Source organism: Typopeltis vanoorti, chromosome 21 (assembly GCF_054136105.1).
Source record: "Typopeltis vanoorti isolate ZY-2024b chromosome 21, IOZ_Tvanoo_1.0, whole genome shotgun sequence".
Taxonomy (NCBI): Eukaryota; Metazoa; Arthropoda; class Arachnida; order Uropygi; family Thelyphonidae; genus Typopeltis; species Typopeltis vanoorti.
Window position 1 is genome coordinate 104,614,680 of NC_143569.1, and position 21,153 is coordinate 104,635,832.

General features: G+C 35.9%; 1 protein-coding gene across 1 annotated transcript in view; it reads right to left on the bottom strand.

The window, feature by feature from the left end:
- Nucleotides 1–2,363: 2,363 nt before the first annotated feature.
- LOC150095171 (uncharacterized) overlaps nt 2,364–21,153 on the bottom strand; it is a 77,089-nt gene continuing 58,299 nt past the window's right edge. The window contains exon 5 of the mRNA XM_090411362.1: nt 2,364–3,726. Within this exon, the coding sequence (XP_090267488.1) occupies nt 2,667–3,726 (1,060 nt within the window). The 3' untranslated portion in view covers nt 2,364–2,666. The remainder of the gene's footprint in view (nt 3,727–21,153) is intronic.

Genomic DNA, 21,153 nt, shown 5'->3' on the forward strand with positions numbered 1-21,153 from the left:
ATTAAAGTCGCACGAACGAAATCCAGTGCACATGAAATGCATGTATTCATGGACACAAATGGAATGTAATTTAAAAGAATCACAATACAATTGATTAGGCAAATGAAAATGTCATAAAATTTGAAGCAGAACGGTTAAGAAATGTTTTAAGACGAATAGTAGCAGCAATTATTTATTTATACGAATATAATTTAGCTTTTAGAGTTAATTTCGATACTTTGTACACAGCCCATAATGGTATTTTTTTTGGAATCATAGAATTAATTTTGCAGAATTTGATCCACTTTTAAAAGATCATTTAATGCGATGTGCGGAAAAAAAATTATAGGTAAGAAACAAAATTCGTATCTATCACCCATTGTGCAAAATGAATTAATTGTTGATATGGGAACCAAATCAACAAAATATTGTAAATATGATACGACAGGCAAAGTACTATTCAATAATTCTCGATTGTACTCCTGATATTAGTCATCAGGAGTAAACTTCGGTAATTTTTAGATTTTTACGTATATTTGAAGCAGATATTGAAATTCGTGAACACTTTTTAACGTTTTTAACAACTAATGACACTACTGGTAAAGGTATATCTGAAAATATAAAATCACTTTTGAATAAATTAAATCTTAAATTGTCAGATTGTAGAGGGCAAAGGTATGATAACGGAGCGAATATGAAAGGAGTAAATGAAAACGAAAAGGCATTTTATACCCTTGCGCGAGTCATAATTTAAATTTAATTTTAGGGGATGTCGCAAAATCGTCAATTATAGCAATAATTTTTTTTAATGTTATACAAAAAATATATACATTATTTGCTGCCTCAACTTCACGATGGGACATATTAAAGAAACTTGTTAAACAATTAACTCCGAAACCGTCATGTGATACAAAATTCCATGTAGAATAGAATCAGTTAGAGCTGTACGTTTTCAAATATCAGAATTTTTAAATGCACTAAAAGAATTATTTAAAACTGCATAGTAGAAGTAGAAGTGGTTTCAATATATGAACAAATAGATTCATTTGAGTTTATACTAAGCCTTGTATTTTGGTATGAGCTTTCGTCAAAAGTTAATTTAGTAAGTAAAGTATTACAAAATGCAAAAATTCCCATAGACAGAGCAACGAAACATATTAAAGAGTTAGTGCAGTAGTTTGAAGAGCAGAGAATATCAGGATTTGATAGCTGTTTTAAGATTGCTAAAGAACTGTCAAATCTATTACAAATAGAAATTAAATTTAAAGAACGTCGAGTACATCGAAGAAAAGTATGTTTTGATTATGAAACGCCTGATGAATCACACATAGGTGGTAACAAAGATAACTTTAGGATAAATTTATTTTTTGCAATTTTAGATACTGATCTATAATTTTTGAATTTTATGAAATTCACCAAAAATCATTTGAATTTCTTTATGATATGAAATTAATAAGAAAAATGAATTAAAATTTTGCTGCAAACAGCTGAGTCGAAAATTAAATACAGATATTGATGAATCGGAATTTTACAATAAATTAATTATTTTTAGAAATATTGTTCCAGAAGATGCACCCATTAATATTTTAAAATTCATAATTGCAAATAAGTTGTCGGATATTTATTCCAAATATTACTACGACATTCAAAATATTATTGACCAGTCCAGTTACGGTCGCATCAGCAGAAAGATCATTTTCAAAATTAAAATTAATCAAAACCTATTTGCGATCTTCTGTGTCTCGAGAACGTTTGTCCTCCCTGACAATAATATCTATAGAGCATGAAATTTCAAAAAATTGAATTTTGAAAGCGTTATAAATGATTTTATTGATAAGCGCATTAGATTAAATAAAATTTAATATATTAAGATTTCTTTTAAATCTTATAAGTTGTTATACGTATATTTCTTTCTTTATAGTAAAAATGGATAATTTTTCATATTTTTACATTATTATTTATATTATTAAATAAATAATTGTTCTGGCGTATTTATATGATAACGTGTACTTACATAATAAAATAATATATCATGTACATACAAACACATATTTTTTCCCTTTACTTAAATTGATGCTAAAGAGCATACTTGTTTATTTATGTGCATAAATATTTTTCATATTTGATTCATGGGCCCTGCTTTTCCATTCCGCACAGGGCCCCACAAAATGTAGAAACGGCCCTGTGTACACATTTTGTACACAAAATATGTGTACAAAACAGTGAAAGTGACTGTTTTAGAAAGGAATAAACAATAGTGCAAATTGGAGTTCACATTTCAGATGTCTCTCACGTATGAGGAATATACATGAATTAATAATAATCGCCAATTATATGTAAATAAGTTATAGTGGATTTTTATTTAATTAAAAACAAACGATGAGTTCAATATCTAGTTTATTTTAATAAAAAAAGCTATCTGATTGAAGTTGTTTAACAATGAATCGACGTGGATGATTATGAAATTTCGCCACAATATATAACACAAAACATTTACCTCTCATGATGCTTTTTATTTCAGCATTTCTTTAACAGCCTTGTGATAAGGCTAATAGGAAAAGTTGATGACTAATGATATTCCTATTATAAATGATGGCTCTTAGATCAGAATCACTGTAAATGATTCTTCCATTTTTCGTGTTCTTATTATTTTTTAATGAACGTTGCTTCTCAGGAATTACGTTGCCTTAAGGTGTCCATAAGAGTCCCATTTCAATCTCTGGATGAGAAATCGAATTCGAGATAGCAAAATTTGCTTTAGTTGGGCGACATACCACCGGGATTTCTAACATCTTTTTAATCTGATTCCATTTCCTTCTCATTCTTCCATCTGGAATAGAAAAAACATAAGAAATGTGGAATTTCTTTGTATTTACATTCGATGTTTCCAAAAAAAGAGGTTTGCGCAGTTTAAATGTGAAGCTATTATCTCCTTCTATTTCAGCAAAACCTATTTCGGCGACATTATTACCGTCACTGAGCAAACAGCACACAGAAATGTCTTTGTTTTTAAATTTATCTCTGAACATCACAGAGTCTTTGCTAAAGATCAATCGAAGTCCCACAATAAACAGATATCCCTCTGCAACTGTGATGGTCACTGCAACTACTCTTTCTTTGCTCGTTTCTGTTTCTTTGTCCTTTTCATATTCTTTTTTCGTAGCCAGTATCACGCTTTGAAAATCCTGATATTTTCTTTTTTCCGAAATGGCAGACTTTCCCAAATTACTGATGTTGAAACTCAGACTAGAATAGTGACTGGTTGTCATAGCCTTCCACATTTCATCCTTTTCCATGGCCATAAATCGAATATGGGGCAAGATATTACTCAGAACGTCTTTCAAACTCCATTTCTCACCTCCATCTTCATTATTTTTCCTTTCACACTCCTCCTTACCCCAGTTGCAGACACACTGGAAGAGATCAAATTCTGAAGAAATATTTAACGAATCTCTCTTCACAATGAAGAGGATGATATCACTCGAGGCCTCCAGAAAGTCACGAGTGTGAATAACATCGTTTGTGTTTTTGTCGATCTCCCTGTGGCACTCGTACAAGACGTCCTTCTGGTTAAAAGTCAACGCATACTGAAGCCTGCTGCACGCATTTTCCGCAGACAGTGGAATACTTTTAACGAAGTTCATACACATTTGATCAAGTTGAATCAGAGAATATTTTCTGGCACAGATAATTGTGTCTATGGCTTCTTTCAGCGACGTTAACTTGAATGAATTTGTATACAGATACCTGAAAGAGAACAATGATAGGCAATATTAATATTTATAGAACTTGTATGTGCTATTTTTTAATATATTTTAAGAAAGTAAAAAGGATCAGGCATTTCTAGGAAGAACGGAATCAATTGGGAATATTTACAATACAAAAGCATCTAACCATGCAGACTTTCATTACTGAAATGACAGATGTTTACATAATTATAGGGAAAATTATATATATGCATGTATAGGAGGATCCATTATCTTTAAAATCACTAGAATTTATTGAAATGAGTGTGCAGCATTTTTTCCCCTTTTACCCAATTAAACTGTTGTTATCGACTTCATCGTGTCTGAGAACGTATTATAGTCATTAATCCCAACAAGATAAGACAAACATTAGATTGACACTGACTGGACTTCTCACACATATCTTAAAGGGGAAAATTATGAAAAATTACTCGACTTCTCTTTTCTGTGCACTGCGTTGATCGGTTTCTCATCCTAGGAGAAGGGAAATTGAATAGCCAAGAAGATATGAGCAGTTACTTTGTGCATCAGTAGCAAAAGAACCGCCACATTTCAATAATACGTCGCGTTGTACTTCACATTTCGCATCGCTTGCATGTTAGGTCCCTGCAGCCTACATAATAGTAATAATTCAGGAAGATTACTTGTCAAGACTTTTCATGATTCATTGCTTATCAGAAGTGATTGTAGATAAACTAACTTCTTTTTGGTGAATTTGAATTAAAATCCGATTTTATAGTTCGATTTTGATGGGAGGTCATGCTTTGAAATTCTTATATACAACGATTAGCACTGCGACTCGTCATAATGCGCAGAAAATTGACGGAGCGCTCAAATTAGATGTAGTCTTAATATATTTTCAGTGAAATTTAACTCTTCACTTACTAAGAGCTTAGTATTATAGTCAGGCATCCCATGAATTAATTTCTATCCTATTGCTGGACAGTTTGCTGCATTCAGTGAAAAGTGTATACAGAAAATCTGAATTTACGAATCCTGTTCAGGTCACTTTAATTGCAATTTATAGAGATAGGTATCAGTGTAGTACAAGATTTTACCTTCAAGAATTTTATTGTCGCATTACTATTACAGAGCTTAAGCAATATATAATATGGCATGACAATTTTAATACTTGCTCATCAAAAATAAAAATAACAAATATAATAATAATAATAATAATAATATAATAATATCCAGGGAGAAAGAAAAGATAGAAAACAGTGCAATCGAATGTAACTGGCATGACACAAACTTTAAACGCTTCTACACAACGCATTTAGGAAATGCAGAAGTAACATTGTGTCTCTCTAATCGCCAAGTTTTTAATATGCATAAGGTCAAGTGCAAGAGCTGGTGCAGCAAATATCAGTAACGCTAAATTAGACTTTGAAGTGGTGGGAAAAAAAAATTCGCAAGTTTTTTGTATACATTTTTTAAGGAAGATGAAGTGAGAGCTGTCTGCTGTTACTAAAGACGCTTGTTAGAACCGTTCTTGGTTTAAAAACTTCCTCACTGTCAATCAAGTATGGAATACTGCACACGCACCTTTGAAGGGTGGTCGAAATCTTAAAACGCTCGCTCAACCACTCATGCTGTTTTCTATTATTAACTCAATCCTAATAGATTGCAGAATCGCTGAATTAGCACTTTCCCCACTCCAACAAAGGCATGAAATGAATATTTAATAAATAGACTTGTACTCAGAATTGTTTACACAAATACTATTATAACCACAGGTTCACCGTCATATAAAGGTTTTGCTATCATACCTGAAATCTACGAGTATACATCCTTTTGAAGCTCTTAGATCTGAATAACGTCTTCAAATCTCTTTGTAGACAACACAGGGTAAAAAAAACAGCATGAAAGATTTTAATATTCCGGCAAAGCTTGGTCGATTGGTAGAGGCGCTGCTAATGGTTCAGTTAAGTAAGTTTGAGCGCGGTTAGTAGTTGGAAGAGGACCAATCGTTCGATGCTGTTGGCACACTCTCCTTCGATGAGTCTTTGGACTCCCTGGAAGTGTTAAATAATAATAATGATAAACACTACCAACTCTATGGAGCATCTCATCTTCAGCACGGTGTTCTTTGAGCGCGTACTTTTTATGCCATATATTTTTAAATTATTCTTTTCGTAGTTATCCTTAAAATTTAGAATTATGAATCCCTAAGTAATATTTCTAATAATAATTTCCTTTAAAAATAAGAAACAGTGAGAACATTTCAAGTAATCATAAAAAAAAAAAAAAAAAAAAAAAAAAAAAAAAAAAAAAAACGCATTCTAATTAGTAAAATGTAACCACATAGAAAGAGCCAAACTCGCAAACTTCTTTTCCTTTCCAATGAAAGGTACTCGGAATTGAGTATAACAATCATCGGGATGCTTGTTAATACTGAGGAAAAACATTCGATTCACAACACTAAGAGAAGGATTATCAGTTGTCACTTTTCTTGATTACCTTAAATTATCAATATATCTGTTAAATCGCAGCTTAGATTTTGGATTTAATTTAATTTAATTTTTTTTTTAATTTTAAAATAAATAAATCCGCTAATTCTTGTTATTCCGCATTGAAAGCCGTTTCAGCCTTATCTAACTTTGGGAGACTGAGGGAGCAATCAATATCCACCGTTCGACAACCAGAGATAGCTTGCCCAAGACTATATTTATTTTCTAAGAATTCATTTTCTTTATTTCATTTTATTTCTCAGAAGTGTGCCGCTTCTGTTGCACACTATTTTCTACTTATTTTTATGAAAATATCGTTCCAAACGAATACTAGTTTTGTTCTTTTATAATTTTCGTCCATTGATTGTTTAAAATTGCATTTTAACCTTTTCCCAGATTTTTTCACAAATGTCGACGTTATTTCAATTTAATAAAACTGCTATTTTTGAATCAATCGTATGTTAAGATGAGTTTAGGGGACTGCTTAAGGGTCAAGGCTGGATAACTTGGAGGAGACTTCCACATGGCCATTTGGGGAATGCGGAAACCAACCAGGGCTTCTGACCTAATGTCCAATCCTCACATTCTCGTGGTGTACTCTGTTGGGCATCTACCTGGACAGTGAACAAACGAGGATTGGCTGATAGTTATGGATTTAGCCGATCAAATTTTATTCTTATTGGCTTAAACCAAAACTCAAAATAATGGTACAACATGATGGAATTTCATGCGGGCTGAGACGTCGTCCAGTTAAACAAGGCCCCCCGTTGTGTCGTCAGGGAACCAGGGTGAACAGCGAAATGTCATCTACTGGAACATACCCCAACTCAACATCTGCAGATATCAAGATTAGCACTAACAACATAAGAAGCATCAATGGAAAAGAAATAGAACTAGAAGAATAATTGGATCAGTACCAGAGCGACATATTAGGTGTTATCGAAATAGATGAGATCTTTCTAAGCAACAAATACTAGATGTTATATTCAACCAATAACAATCAGAAAAAAAAGTAGCTATAATATTAAACACTAAATATGTGGATAACCTTGTCCAATGGTAGGTAATATCAAGTAGAGTGATGTGGGATAATATCAAAATAGGGACCTGGAAATGAGACTTCTTTGAGCCTATGGTCCCATACAAGGTTCTACTAAGGTATAGGTGTAGAATTTTTTAAGGCATTAGGAAAGGCAGTTGAGACATGACAACAAAAACGGAAAAAATTAGTCCTTGTGGGAGATCTAAACAAATTAGTAGGAAATTATTACCAGGCATACAAGAATGTTTTGGAAAAATTTATAAAAAAACAGCTTGGCTAAAAAGATTGGTAAGTACATGCTGGATTTGAGCTCAGAACATGGACTAGTTATTACGAACACCATGTTCCAACATAAAAATGTGCACAAACTCATATGGTGAGAAGAGGCAAGGAATAAGAAGAGCGTCATTGACTATGTTATTGTCGCTCATGATGTTTTCCCACTGGGTCAGGACACTAGAGTGTACAGAGGATTTGAAATAGGAAGTGATCACCATGTAGTGTTGAGTAAAATAAAACTGAAATTCATTGAAAAGAAGGGTGTGTAAGAATGTTTTGAAATGAATCAAAGTTGAACAACTATCAGATGTGAACTGTAGATTCAAACTCACAAGCATTATCCAAGCTAAACTGAGAGAGTTTGGAACCAAAAACCAAACCTTGGAGATAGTGTCAATCGCTAAATAAAACTTTGACTGATTCAGCCAGAATTAGCAGGTGATGAGGTAACATGCAAACATAGATGAGTCAGAATTCTGTGGTAGATTCAGGAAGTAAAGACACAATAAAGGAAAAGAAGAAAGAATATCGAAAGTTCGTGGAAAATAAGTCAGCTTGTGCTTTTAGGGAAATCAAAATTCAACGTTCAAAAAATAAATTCAATGTTCTTACCAAAGAACATTGAATTTATTTTCAATGTTCTATGGTAAGAACATTGAAAATAAATATCAGGAAGGTGGCAAAATATTCTGGAGGTTATGGAAAAAGTTCAGAAATGAAGAAAAGAGTAATGTAAAATGAATTAGAGATGGTAAATGGGACATAAAAACTGAATATAAAGATATTCTTGTTGTATGGAGAAAGACTGCTAAATGAAAAAGCAGTGATAGCATGTTGATAAAAACATTCAACAGGAATGCTCTAGAATATATCTGTACTTGAAGTAGAAAAAGGTATCATAAACACCTGAAATGTGGGAAGGCAGATGGAGTAGATTATATTCGACCAGAAATACTAAAATATGGAGATATAAAAGGAGTTCAGAGTATTCACTGCATAATTCAGGAGGCCTAGTCAGAGGATTGAATTCCAGATGGCTGGAGTAGATCGCTCATCTTACCCATCTATAAAAATAGGAATAAAGCTGAATGTAAGAATTACAGATGAATTTCTCTACTGAGTGCTGCTGGTAAGAATTATGCAAGTAGTCTTGAGAAATGGCTAAAAAAATTTTGTAGGATAAGCTTTTAGAAGCACAAGCTGGGTTCAGTGCAAATAGAAGATGACAGGATCAGATTTTCAGTTTAAAACAAATAGTTGATTAATCGTGAAAATATAACAAGGATCTGTTATTTATGTTTATATATCAGGAAAAGGCATATGACAAGATGCCAAGATAAAAGCTGTTCAAACACTGCAGTTATATGGTGTAAACGGGACATTATATCAAGCAATACATAGTCACTGTTAAAGATGTAAATGAGCAGATAGAATTGAAGGAGGTGCAGGAAGATGGTTTGGTGTTCAAACAAATTTTAATTTGTTGATATCAGAGCAGGATTAGAAATAAAGATCTTGATCAAAGAGTGGCGATCACAGATGTGAGGGTCCTAGGAAAGATTAGGAGCTGAATTAATGGCAATATCATATTAAGAAAGAGAATATAAGGAAAGAACCTGCCATTGATAGCATTCAGGAATGTGTTAGCAGAGCTAATCTCAGGTGGCATGGTCACTTCAAAAGAATGGGAGAGGAAAGATTAGCAAAACAAGTGTTCTTTGTCAGGTTTGCAGAAAAAAGACCCAGAGGAAGACCAAGATATACCTGGATCGATACAGTAAACAGTGCCTTAGAGGAGAGAAATATAAGATCTGAAAATATTGGAACCGTGACAGGAAACAGCCTAATCTGGAAAAAAATTGTTGATAGGAAGTTAGTAATGATAAAATGTTTCATTTAGTATTATTATAAGATCCTGTACACTTCTCGAGGGTATATGTCAGAAATTTGATGATCATGTTTGTATGCTAATTTAAAAAGCTGATTGGTAATTTTTTGTGTCAATTAGCTCAGTTGGTATACACAAATCCTTTTGTAGAAAAAACCTGGATTAGAATCCACTGTGTGACATGGGAGGAATTTTTATCATGCCTTTTCAATTGAATGCTAAGTTATCCATCTCATTCGAAAGTAGAGGGCTTTTATCTGCAGGAATCTCTGATCTTTCATCCATCAATCCAGGCAAACCATCGACACAGTTCTAAAATCATACAATACTTGTACCCTTACAGGAATGCTGCAGCAGAATGGGAAGGCAGCTGCATGACATTTCCTAAAGTCCTTAATAAGGGGGCTCAAACTATTTTGGATGTATCAGCAATGTTTTATCCTCTCTCTGTGGGTGGGTGTGTGCGTGTGTGGATGCACATACGTGCTTGTATGTAATATAAATTCCCGAGAGTGATATCTGTTATCTTCCGTTTACTTTGGCACCAACACTGAGTGTGTTGATGTGTGACAGATTTTTAAGACAATGCAATTTACTGGACAAAGTGAATACTCGTAATATTGCTTACCCTATAGAAGGATTTATTGCAATATGCATTTCAGGATGGGTGTGTGTGTTTCATAACTTTTTGCGAACAAAATCCTACGTTTATGCACATTCACGAATTGGCAGTGAATTATTTTTTCCATTCCATTATGAAATCATGAGAACCAGCTAGCCTTTTTTTTTTTTTAATGTGACACCAACTAAACATTTTGAATGAACAGTATACATTAGTATAGTGGGTGCAATGTTTTTTTTAATTCTTTTTAAATGAGACGGACAATAATAAATTCTATGCCTATGGCTGGAGTCATGTAGATTGAAAATGGCATAAGCTAAACACTCGACCAAACCAAGCCCGCAATATATATATATACATACACACACACACACACATATTAAAAAAAATGACAGGGGATTTTTTCTTTTTGTTTTTAAAAAGGAAAACAGTAATTTTTCGAATAATGCTGAAGTAGAGAAGGCTGGTTCATTTTGTTTCGATAATTTTCATATTTTTAATAAAAGTGTATGAAATAAAAAAAAAAAAGAAATTATATTCTTTTTAACCTTTTATCCAAGTAAGCTAAATAATGTTTTGTGCATGAAGTATCTTAATGATGAGCTACTTGCATATATCAGCTAATGACTTCAGATCAATTGCCTTAATATGTATACCATAATGCTAAGCACATGCTCTTTCAGATGTCGATGTGTATAATGGGAAGGGCTACTACCCAGAAAAGTTTTGACCTTTATTAATGCAAAGCACGCACTCTTTTGGATGGGTAGAATGTTATGCATAATTGGAAGGGTCACAACTCAGACCAGTTTTGTCCTTCATCGAGGTCTCATCAGTTGGAGCCTGAACCAAAAGAGATACCAAGGTTGAAGCAATGCATAAATTATCTCTGATCTGGAGTATTTTATTAATAAGGTTTTGCACCATTTGAATACTTGTATATGACAAATATATGATTTCTGCATTACTCCAACCTTGGTATCTCTGCATCTTGCTCCAACTGATGAGACCTCAATGAAGGTAAAAACTGGTCTGAGTTGTGACCCTTCCAATTATGCATAGCATTCTACCCATCCAAAAGAGTGTGTGCTTTGCATTATGGGATACATACTAAGGCAAGTGATATGAAGTCATTAGCTTCTATATACAAGAAGCTCATTGTTAAGATACTTCATGTGCAAAATATTGTTTAGCTTACTTGGATCAAGGTTTAAAAACAAGCATGTAATTTCTTGGCATCTTTAATATATATAATATAACCAAATTAGAGATACTTTCAATATATATATATATATATACATATAATAAAATAATAAAAATGAAATCATGTGGAATGAAAATCTCAGGAAAGTGGGAACATATTCTGAAAGCCATTCAAAAACATTAGAAATGGAAGAAAAATACTGTAAAAGGAATCATGGATGATAAAAGTGATGTATCAGTTTTAAAAACTGAAGATAACAACAACATAGACGTCTGTAGTAATTACTTTGAACTGATGCTAAATGAAACAAGCAATGTCAACATGATGGCAGAAAACTCCTAACAAGAATACACGCGGGAATATATATCCATACTTCAAGAAGAGAAATTCATCAAAAACCTGAAATGTGGAAAGGCAGCAGTAGTAGATTAAATTAGGAGAGAAATGCTCAAATGTGGAGTTATAAAAGTTTTACAGTGACTGTATGGCATAATTCAGAAATCAAAGGGTCAGATTCCAGATGATTTCAGTAGAGCTCTCATAGTACCCATGTATAAAAAAGGAAATAAAACTGAAAATGAGAATTACAGAGGTATTTTGTTACTAAGTGTTCCTGGTAAGATTTATGCATATGTACTTGAGAAACATCATCATCATCATCATCATCATCATCAAATTCCTGCCATGTACCCTCAAGGGGTGTACAGGATATGATACTACTACATGAAAAAAATTACATCATTATTAATTTCCTATCTACAATTTTCCTCCAAATCAGTCTGTTACTTGTCAACACTCCAATATTATCAGATCTTATATTTCTATCGTCTAAAGCATTTTGTACTGTATCAATCCACCTATATCTTGGTCGTCCTCTCGGTCGTTTTCCTGCCAACCTGGCAGAGAACACTTGTTTTGCTAATCTTTCCTCGCCCATTCTGTTTAAGTGACCATACCACCTGAGATTAGCTCTGCTAACGCATTCCTGGATGCTAACAATGTCAAGTTCTTTCCTAATATCCTCCTTTTTAATATGATACTGCCATTAATGCCATCTGTTCACGCCTATAATCTTTCTCAGGACTCTCATATCTGAAGTCTATAGTCTTTGGTCAAGTGTTTTACTTCTGACCCAGCTCTCAGATCCATAAGTTAAAATTGGTTTGAACACTGTCAGGTATACAGCTAATTTAGTGTTCCGACTAATTTCTCTCTTATTCCATATGAATTTATTCAACTGACTTCCCACCATACCAGCTTTGCTGATTCTGTTGTCTATTTCTATATTTAATTTACCATCTTCAGTAAAAATCGTGCCTAAATAGCTGAAATGTTTTACTTGTTCCACAGGTTCTCCCATTCACAACACAGTTGACATTTTCAATGATTCTGCCTATTTTCATTGTCTTTGTCTTTTTATTGCTGACCTTCATACCATATCTATTACAAGAGCTATTCAATTTAGTCAGAGAATCTTGCAGACTTGTAGCGGATTTATTTAGAAGTATAACATCATCTGCATAAAGCAAAGAGCTGACATTAACATCTCCAATTTTGATATCATGTTTAATACCACTTTCCTTCATAATGTGATCCATATAGATAATGAATAACAGAGGAGATAATGTACATCCTTGTCTCACACCAGATTTAACATTAAACCATCTTCCTGTACTTCCTTCAATTATAACTGCTGACTTACAACTCAAATAAAGACTAAGTATTGTTTGATATAATGTCTCATTGACACCATATAACTGCAGCGTATTGAATAGCTTCTCTCTTGGCACCTTGTCATATGCCTTTTCCAGATCGACAAAACTTAAATACAGATCTTTGTTATATTCCCATGCTTTCTCGACTATTTGTCGTAAAGTGAAGATCTGATCCTGACAGCCTCTATTTGGCCTGAATCCAGCTTGTTCTTCACCAAGCTTTCCTTCCACAATTCTTCTCAACCGTTTCTCAAGTATACTTGCATAGATCTTGCCAGGAACACTCAGTAGGGAAATACTTCTGCAATTCTCACATGCAGTTTTATTTCCCTTTTTATATATGGGTACTATGAGAGCTCTACTCCAATCATCGGGAATTCGTCCCTCTGTCCAGGCTTTCTGAACTATGCAGTGCAGCCACTGTAAGACTCTTATACCACCATACTTCAGCATTTCCGGTCGAATATCATCTACTCGTGCGGCCTTTCTCCATTTCAAGCCTTTGATGGCTTTTTCTACTTCAAGTATGGATATGGATTCCTGACTGCATGCCTGGTCAGTGTTTTTTACCACTGTGCTGTCATCACTGCTTGTTTCATTTAGCAGTTTTTCAAAGTAATTACTCCATACTTCAAGGATATCTTTTTCTCCCATTTTCATGTCACCTTTATCATCTCTAATTCCTTTTATAGCACCCTTTCCTCCATTCTTAAGCTTCAACAACCTCCAGAATATTTTGCCACCTTCTTGATATTTATTTTCTATATTCTTGCCAAGGTCCTCCAATGACTTTTGTTTAGCTAGTTTTACACAGTGTTTAGCATTCTTGCATTTGTCTCTATATTCTCTAAGAGCACAAGCTGACTTATTTGACAGGAACTTTTGGTATGCTTTCTTCTTTTCCTTCACTGCCTCTTTAACCTCCTGTGTCCACCAGGGAGTTCTGATTTTTTTATCCTTACAAACAACCTCACTACATGCCTCTCTGGCAGAATCAATCAATGTTTTCTTCAGAGTTTGCCACTGAATCTCCAAGGTTTGATTTCTGTTCTCAAACTCTCATTTTTCCTTCAATAATCTTTGTGTATTTTAGTCTACAGCTCACATCTGAGAGCTGCTCAACTTTTATTCGCTTTAAAACTTTCTTACATGTTATTCTTTTCAATATGAAATTCAATTTTATCCTGCTCAAGACTAAATAGTGATCACTTCCAATTTCAAATCCTCTGTACACTCTGGTGTCCTGCACCAGGGAAAAAACATCACTATCAACAATAACATAGTCAAAGTTTATTTTCCACTTGGTTAGAGTATAATAAATTTAGTTTAATCCTTTATCCAAGTGTGAGCAAACAAAGTTTGCGCCTGAAAGTATCTTCAGGACTGGGTTAAGGTGATACAACACCAGGGCAACTCGTTGTAAAGGTGGAGCAAGCTACCAACACTTCTATCTTATTATCTCCTATAATGCAAAACACATCTCCTTGCGGATATGTCTAATGTTATGCATTAAGGGAAGGGCCACTACCCAGACCGGTTTCGACCTTTATTGAGGTCTCTTCAGCGGGAGCCAGGCCCAAGTCGAGATATCAGGCAGAAGCATTAGCAGGTCATCTCCACCTATAGGAATTGCCAATTGGTGTGCACCCTTTTTTAATAAATTACTCTGGATTTAGAGAAAGATGTTGAAAGTTTATTTTCCACAGTTGCCCTGGTGTTGTATCACCTTAACCCAGTCCTGAAGATACTTTCAGGCGCAAACTTTGTTTGCTCACACTTCGATAAAGGATTAAACTAAATTTATTATACTCTAACCAAGTGGAAAATAAACTTTCAACATCTTTCTCTAAATCCAGAGTAATTTATTAAAAAAGGGTGGCACACCAATTGGCAATTCCTATAGGTGGAGATGACCTGCTAATGCTTCTGCCTGATATCTCGACTTGGGCCTGGCTCCCACTGAAGAGACCTGTTTGCAGCGGCCCCGAGAGAAAGCTCCATGTTCCAGTCCTTCTTCAAACCTGTTCCAGCGGATTCCAGCAACAGTTTAGGTGAACCGAAAAGAGAGCTCCGATTGAAGTCGTGCCTTGGTAAGATTCCTTTGTTCTTTTTTGTGGTTTTTTTTTTTAGGCCTATACACAGCATTCTGCTACTTTATAGGAAAGGAATAGACTATCCTTGGAAAGTCTTCTTCCTTTCTTTGTTTAAGTAATGTCTTCGGTTTTGCCGAGGGTAAGAACCCTAGGGTTCGAAATTGATGCTAATATTGAGAAGCGGACGTTTGCGACGACTATAATTAACTATGTTGGGGCCGACAACATTTCTGGCTTTACCCCTTACGGGGGGGGGGGAAGGTTTCAAGTTGTATGTACTAACGTTGCAACTAGAGAAAAATTACTGACAGGAGTCGAGTGCGGAAAAGTTTTTCATCCTTTTGTGGTAGGAAGTCTTTCCAAAAGTGTAAGAATAGATCGCTTCCCACTAGAATATCTCGAAGAAGACACTGACATCATAACTAAAGTCTTCTCGAAATGGGGAGCAGTGCGTGATATAAAAATTGGCACGGACGCTGACTTCCCTCAGTGGAAGTCAGGTGAAGTCACCTTTTCCATCATGATGAAGGCAGAAATTCCGAATTTCGTCAAGATAGGATCGGCCAGGGTAATGGTCAGCTACCCTGGCGTAAAGCGACAGTGTTTTAAGTGCGGTGCCCTCACGCATCTCGGGGCTCAGTGCCCGAAAATGAAATGCAGGAACTGCCTGACAGCGGGCCATACATTGCAGAATTGCCAGCGGCCTGCTTAAAATGTGGTAACACAGACCATAAAGTGGACACCTGTCCAAGTAGAAACCATGCAGAAAGAGTGGGAGGTACTATTACGCCCAACACTGCAACACCGGAAAACAATATCAGTGGCATGGAGCAGAACGACTTCCCAACCCTGGAGGCTGCACATGAAAGGGCAGCAACAAAGAATCACACCGCCACATCGCAAAAGGAAGTAACAGAGAAACCGACAGACAAAATTGCAGAAGCAGCCAGGAAAGACACAAAGCATGAGGAGTCAGCCAACGACCAAACCACCACCACAGAAAATAAACAGAAACACCAGCAGGAAGGTCCTATCATGGTAGTTGAAGAAATAACAGAAGAAGAAACAGTAGAAATGGAAATTCATAGCGAAGAAACCACACAAAAAAGGCCAGGCAGCCCTGAAGAAGGTAATGTAAAAAAACCAAAACCAGGGAGTCCGGGCATAGCTGAACCTGGAAAGGTAATAGCAGAACCCACAAAGTACCCTTATGCAAAAGCCAATGCGACAATACTACATCTACTAAAAGACTTCCCCGAGGAAGAGAAGGCTTTACGAAATGGTATAGAAGCATTCGGGGATATCCTACTTATCCTCACAGGGAAAAACGGGCCTAAAGTGGTAAGCGCAGAGTGGAACGATATGTTTGTTGAAGACATAGACGAAATCACTCCAGAACAAATCGAAGAATTTATTGATGCAAAGGATGACGCAGGAGCAGCATTGTACAGAGGCCTAGGAATGTTAAACTACTCCCGCGGAGAAAAGTTAGCAGATCACATCCTCAAAACCCACAACAACAGAAAGCAGGAGGATGTAAGCCTTGCTTAACAGGCAGACAAGTCAGTAGATTCGTCGTACTGAGCGACCAGACTCGGGAAAAAAAAAAAAAAAAAAAAACTCCCCTTTTTCTCTTTCCATTTCACATTAGAATTTTTGTTATGAAAAGGTATTTGTCTATTCCACAGGAGGGGGTACCCTGAGAACCTGGGCTGCGAAGGCCTACATCGAGGCGGTGCAGCTCCTTGTGAGCTGCATCACTCAGGCCAGGCTCTTCCCCCGCTCTTCTGATCATTCAGTTTGAAATTCCGAAATTCACCTAGTTTCTTATTTCTTTGGTTCTGTCTTACAAATTGTTATATGTACGTTTTAATGTTATTTACCAGTTTCCTTTTTCATGTGTTGCTTCTTTCATTTGTTTTTCCCCCGCTTTCCTCGGGCGGTCATCTGAAGAGGTGACCGACCGAGGAAAGCTGAAAAGAACGAATGGAGGGAGATAATGTCGGAGATCTGCTTGGTGCTGACATTTAAGTCAGGCCAAGTAGATCGACTGAGGCCTCTTTTAACTATCTACTACTATCCACTCTACCTTTCTCCTCCTCTCTCACTATCAAGCTGACTCTCAGCACAACTTTTTTAAATCTAAAGAGGCCAGTGATGAAAGGCATGAACTCCCATTCGACCTCAATAAAGGTCGAAACCGGTCTGGGTAGTGGCCCTTCCCTTAATGCATAACATTAGACATATCCGCAAGGAGATGTGTTTTGCATTATAGGAGATAATAAGATAGGAGTGTTGGTAGCTTGCTCCACCTTTACAACGAGTTGCCCTGGTGTTGTATCACCTTAACCCAGTCCTGAAGATACTTTCAGGCGCAAACTTTGTTTGCTCACACTTCGATAAAGGATTAAACTAAATTTATTATACTCTAACCAAGTGGAAAATAAACTTTCAACATCTTTCTCTAAATCCAGAGTAATTTATTAAAAAAGGGTGGCACACCAATTGGCAATTCCTATAGGTGGAGATGACCTGCTAATGCTTCTGCCTGATATCTCGACTTGGCCCTGGTTCCCACTGAAGAGACCTCAATAAAGGTCGAAACCGGTCTGGGTAGTGGCCCTTCCCTTAATGCATAACATTAGACATATCCGCAAGGAGATGTGTTTTGCATTATATAGGAGATAATAAGATAGGATTGTTGGTAGCTTGCTCCACCTTTACAACAAGTTGCCCTGGTGTTGTATCACCTTAACTCAGTCCTGAAGATACTTTCAGGCACAGACTTTGTTTGCTCACACTTGGATAAAGGATTAAACTAAATTTATTATAATAACATAGTCAATGAGACTTTTCTTATTCCTAGCCTCTTTTCTCCATCTGAATTTGTGCACATTTTTATGTTGGAACATGGTGTTAGTAATAACCAGTCCATGTCCTGAGCAGAAATCCAACAGGTATTTGCCATTATCATTAGCTTTGCTCTTTTCTCCAAATTTTCCCAAAATATTTTTGTATGTCTCACAATCATTTCCTACTGTGCTATTTAGATCCCCAACAAGGACCAACTTTTCATTTTTCATTGTGTCAGTTGCTTTTTCTAAAGCTTCAAAAAATTCCTCCACTTCTACCTTAGTAGAACCTTCTGTGGGACCATAGGCACAAATAAGTCTCATTGTCCAGTTCTCCATTGTAATATTTGCCCACATTACTCTACTTGAGACTGACTGCCATTCAAGAAGATTAGCCTCGTATTTTGTGTTGAATACTATGGCTACTCCCTCTTTTCCTTGATTGTCATTGCCTGAATATAACATTTTGTATTTATTGTTCAGAAAGATCTGACCAGTTTTGGTCTTTTTTGTTTCAGTCACCCCTATTATGTCGATCTGGTACTTATCTAATTCCTGAGCTAGGACTATTTCTTTGCCATTCAGGCTTCTTACGTTGATAGTACCGATCTTTAACTCTGGTGATGTTGAGTTGGGGTTTATTTTCAGATTTGTTCCAGTAGCTGACTTTTCGCTGTTCGTCCTGTTTCCCTGGCGAAAACAACGCGGGCCTTGTTTAACCGGGCGACGCCCCAGTCCGGCATGAAATTTTGTCATGTTGTACCATCATTCTATATTTTGGTTTAACCAATAAGAATATAATTTGGTCGGCTAATTCCCAAATTGCCAGCCCATCCTCGTCCGTTCAGTATCCAAGTAGATACCCAACAGGGTGCACCACGAGAAGGTGAGGATTGGACATTAGGTCAGAAGCCCTGGTTGGTTCTCCGCATTCCTTTAAAGGCTATGTGGAGGTCTACTCTCAGTTATACAGCTTTGACCCTTAAGCACCCCTTGAGAAATGGCTAAGAAAATTTGTAGAAGAAAAATTGAGAGAATAACAAGCTGGATTCAGGCCAAGCAGAGGTATTAAAGATCATATCATCACTTTGAGACAAATAGTTGAGAATATAAGAAGGATCTGTATTTGAATTTTATTATTCTGGAAGATGCATATGACAAGGTAAAGAGAGGAAAGCTATTCAAACTGGTACAGTCGTATGGTGTAAATGGAATCTTATATCAAATGATACATAGTCTCTATTTAAGATGTATATCAGCAGTTAGAATTGAAGGAGGTACAGCAAGACAGCTTGAGTTAAAATTGGTGTGCAACAACGGGGCAACATTATCTACACTGTTCTTCATTATCTACATGGATCACATTATGAAGGAAAGTGGCATTAAATCTTATTCAAATTAAGTAGATATTGAATCCAACATTATTTCAAAGCCAAATAGAGAAACTACAAGAGTTTCATGGAGAATATAGAAACTATAAAGGTTTCGGCAGATCCAAGCGTAAGAAAGCTTTCATGACAGAGGCAACTCGTAGTAAAGGGGGAGTAAGCTCCAATCACTATCCTTAGTATTTTCCATAATGTAAAGCAAATCTCCTAGCGGACATGTATGATATTAGACCAGAAATGCTCAAGTATGGAGGTATAAAAGTTTTACAGTGTCTGTACTGCATAGGTCAGAGGGCCTGGACAGAAGGACGAATTACACATGAATGGAGTAGAGCTCTCATAGTACCCATATATAAAAAGGGAAATAAAACTGATTGTGAATATTACAATTAGGTATTTCTCTACTGAGTGTTCCTGGTAAGATTTATGCCAGTATACTTGAGAAACAGTTGAGAAGGATTGTGGAAAAGAAGCATGGTGAGGAACAAGCTGGATTCAGGCCAAATAAAGGCTGTCAGGATCAGATATTCACTTTACGACAAATAGTTGAAAAGTCATGAGAATATAACAAAGATCTGTATTTAAGTTTTGTAGATCTGGAAAAAGCATATGACAAGGTGCCAAGAGAGAAGCTATTCAATACACTACAGTTATATGGTGTCAGTGGGGCATTATATCAAACAATACTTAGTCTTTATTTGAGTTGTAAGTCAGCAGTTAGAATTGAAGTACATGAAGGTGGTTTAATGTTAAATCTGGTGTGACACAAAGATGTACATTATCCCTTCTGTTATTCATTATCTATATGGATCACCTTATGAAGCAAAGTGGTATTAAAACATGATATGAAATTGGAGATGTTAATGTCAGCTCCTTGCTTTATGCAGATGATGTTATACTTCTAAATAAATCTGCTACAAGTTTGCAAGATTCTCTGACTAAATCGAATAGCTGTTGTAATAGATATGGCATGAAGGTCAGCAATAAAAAGACAAAGATAATAAAAATAGGCAGAAGCACTGAAAATATCAGCTGCATTGTGAAAGGAGAACCTATAGAACAAGTAAAACATTTCAGCTACTTAGACACGATTTTTAGTGAAGATGGTAAATTAAATATGGAAATAGACAATAGAATCTTAATACAGGGCTTCTGACCTAATGTCAAATCCTCACCTTCTTGTGGTGCACCCTGTTGGGTATCTACCTGGATACTAAATGAACAAGGATGGGCTGGCAATTTGGGATTTAGCCGACCAAATTGTATTCTTATTGGCACCAGTATACAAAATGGTGGTACAATGTGACAAAATTTCATGCCGGCTGGGGTGTCACCAGGTTAAACAATGGCCCCCGTTATTTTTGCCAGGGAATAATGGCGAACAGTGAAAAGTCAGCTACTGGAACAAATCTGAAAGCACACCGCCACTCAACATTAGGAGAATTAACGATTGCTACTATCAACATAAGAAGCCTGAATGGCAAAGAAATGGAGCTAGATGAGGAATTAGATAAGTACCAGATCGACATAATAGGGGTGACTGAAAGGAAAAAGACAAAAACTGGTGAGACCTTTCTGAGCAATAAATACAAAATGTTATATTTCAGACAATGACAATCAAGGAAAAGAAGGAGTAGCCATAATATTCAACACTAAATAGGAGACTAATCTCCTTTAATGGCAGGCAGTCTCAAGTAGAGTGATGTGGGACAAATATGAGAATGGGGAACTGGACAATGGGATTTATTTGTGGCTATGGTCCCACAGAAAGTTCAACTAAGGTAGAAGTGGAGGAATTTTTTGATGCTTTAGAAAAAGCAACTGACACAATGAAAAAGGAAAAGTGGTCATTGTTGGGTATCTAAATAGCAGAGTAGGAAGTGATTTTCAGACGT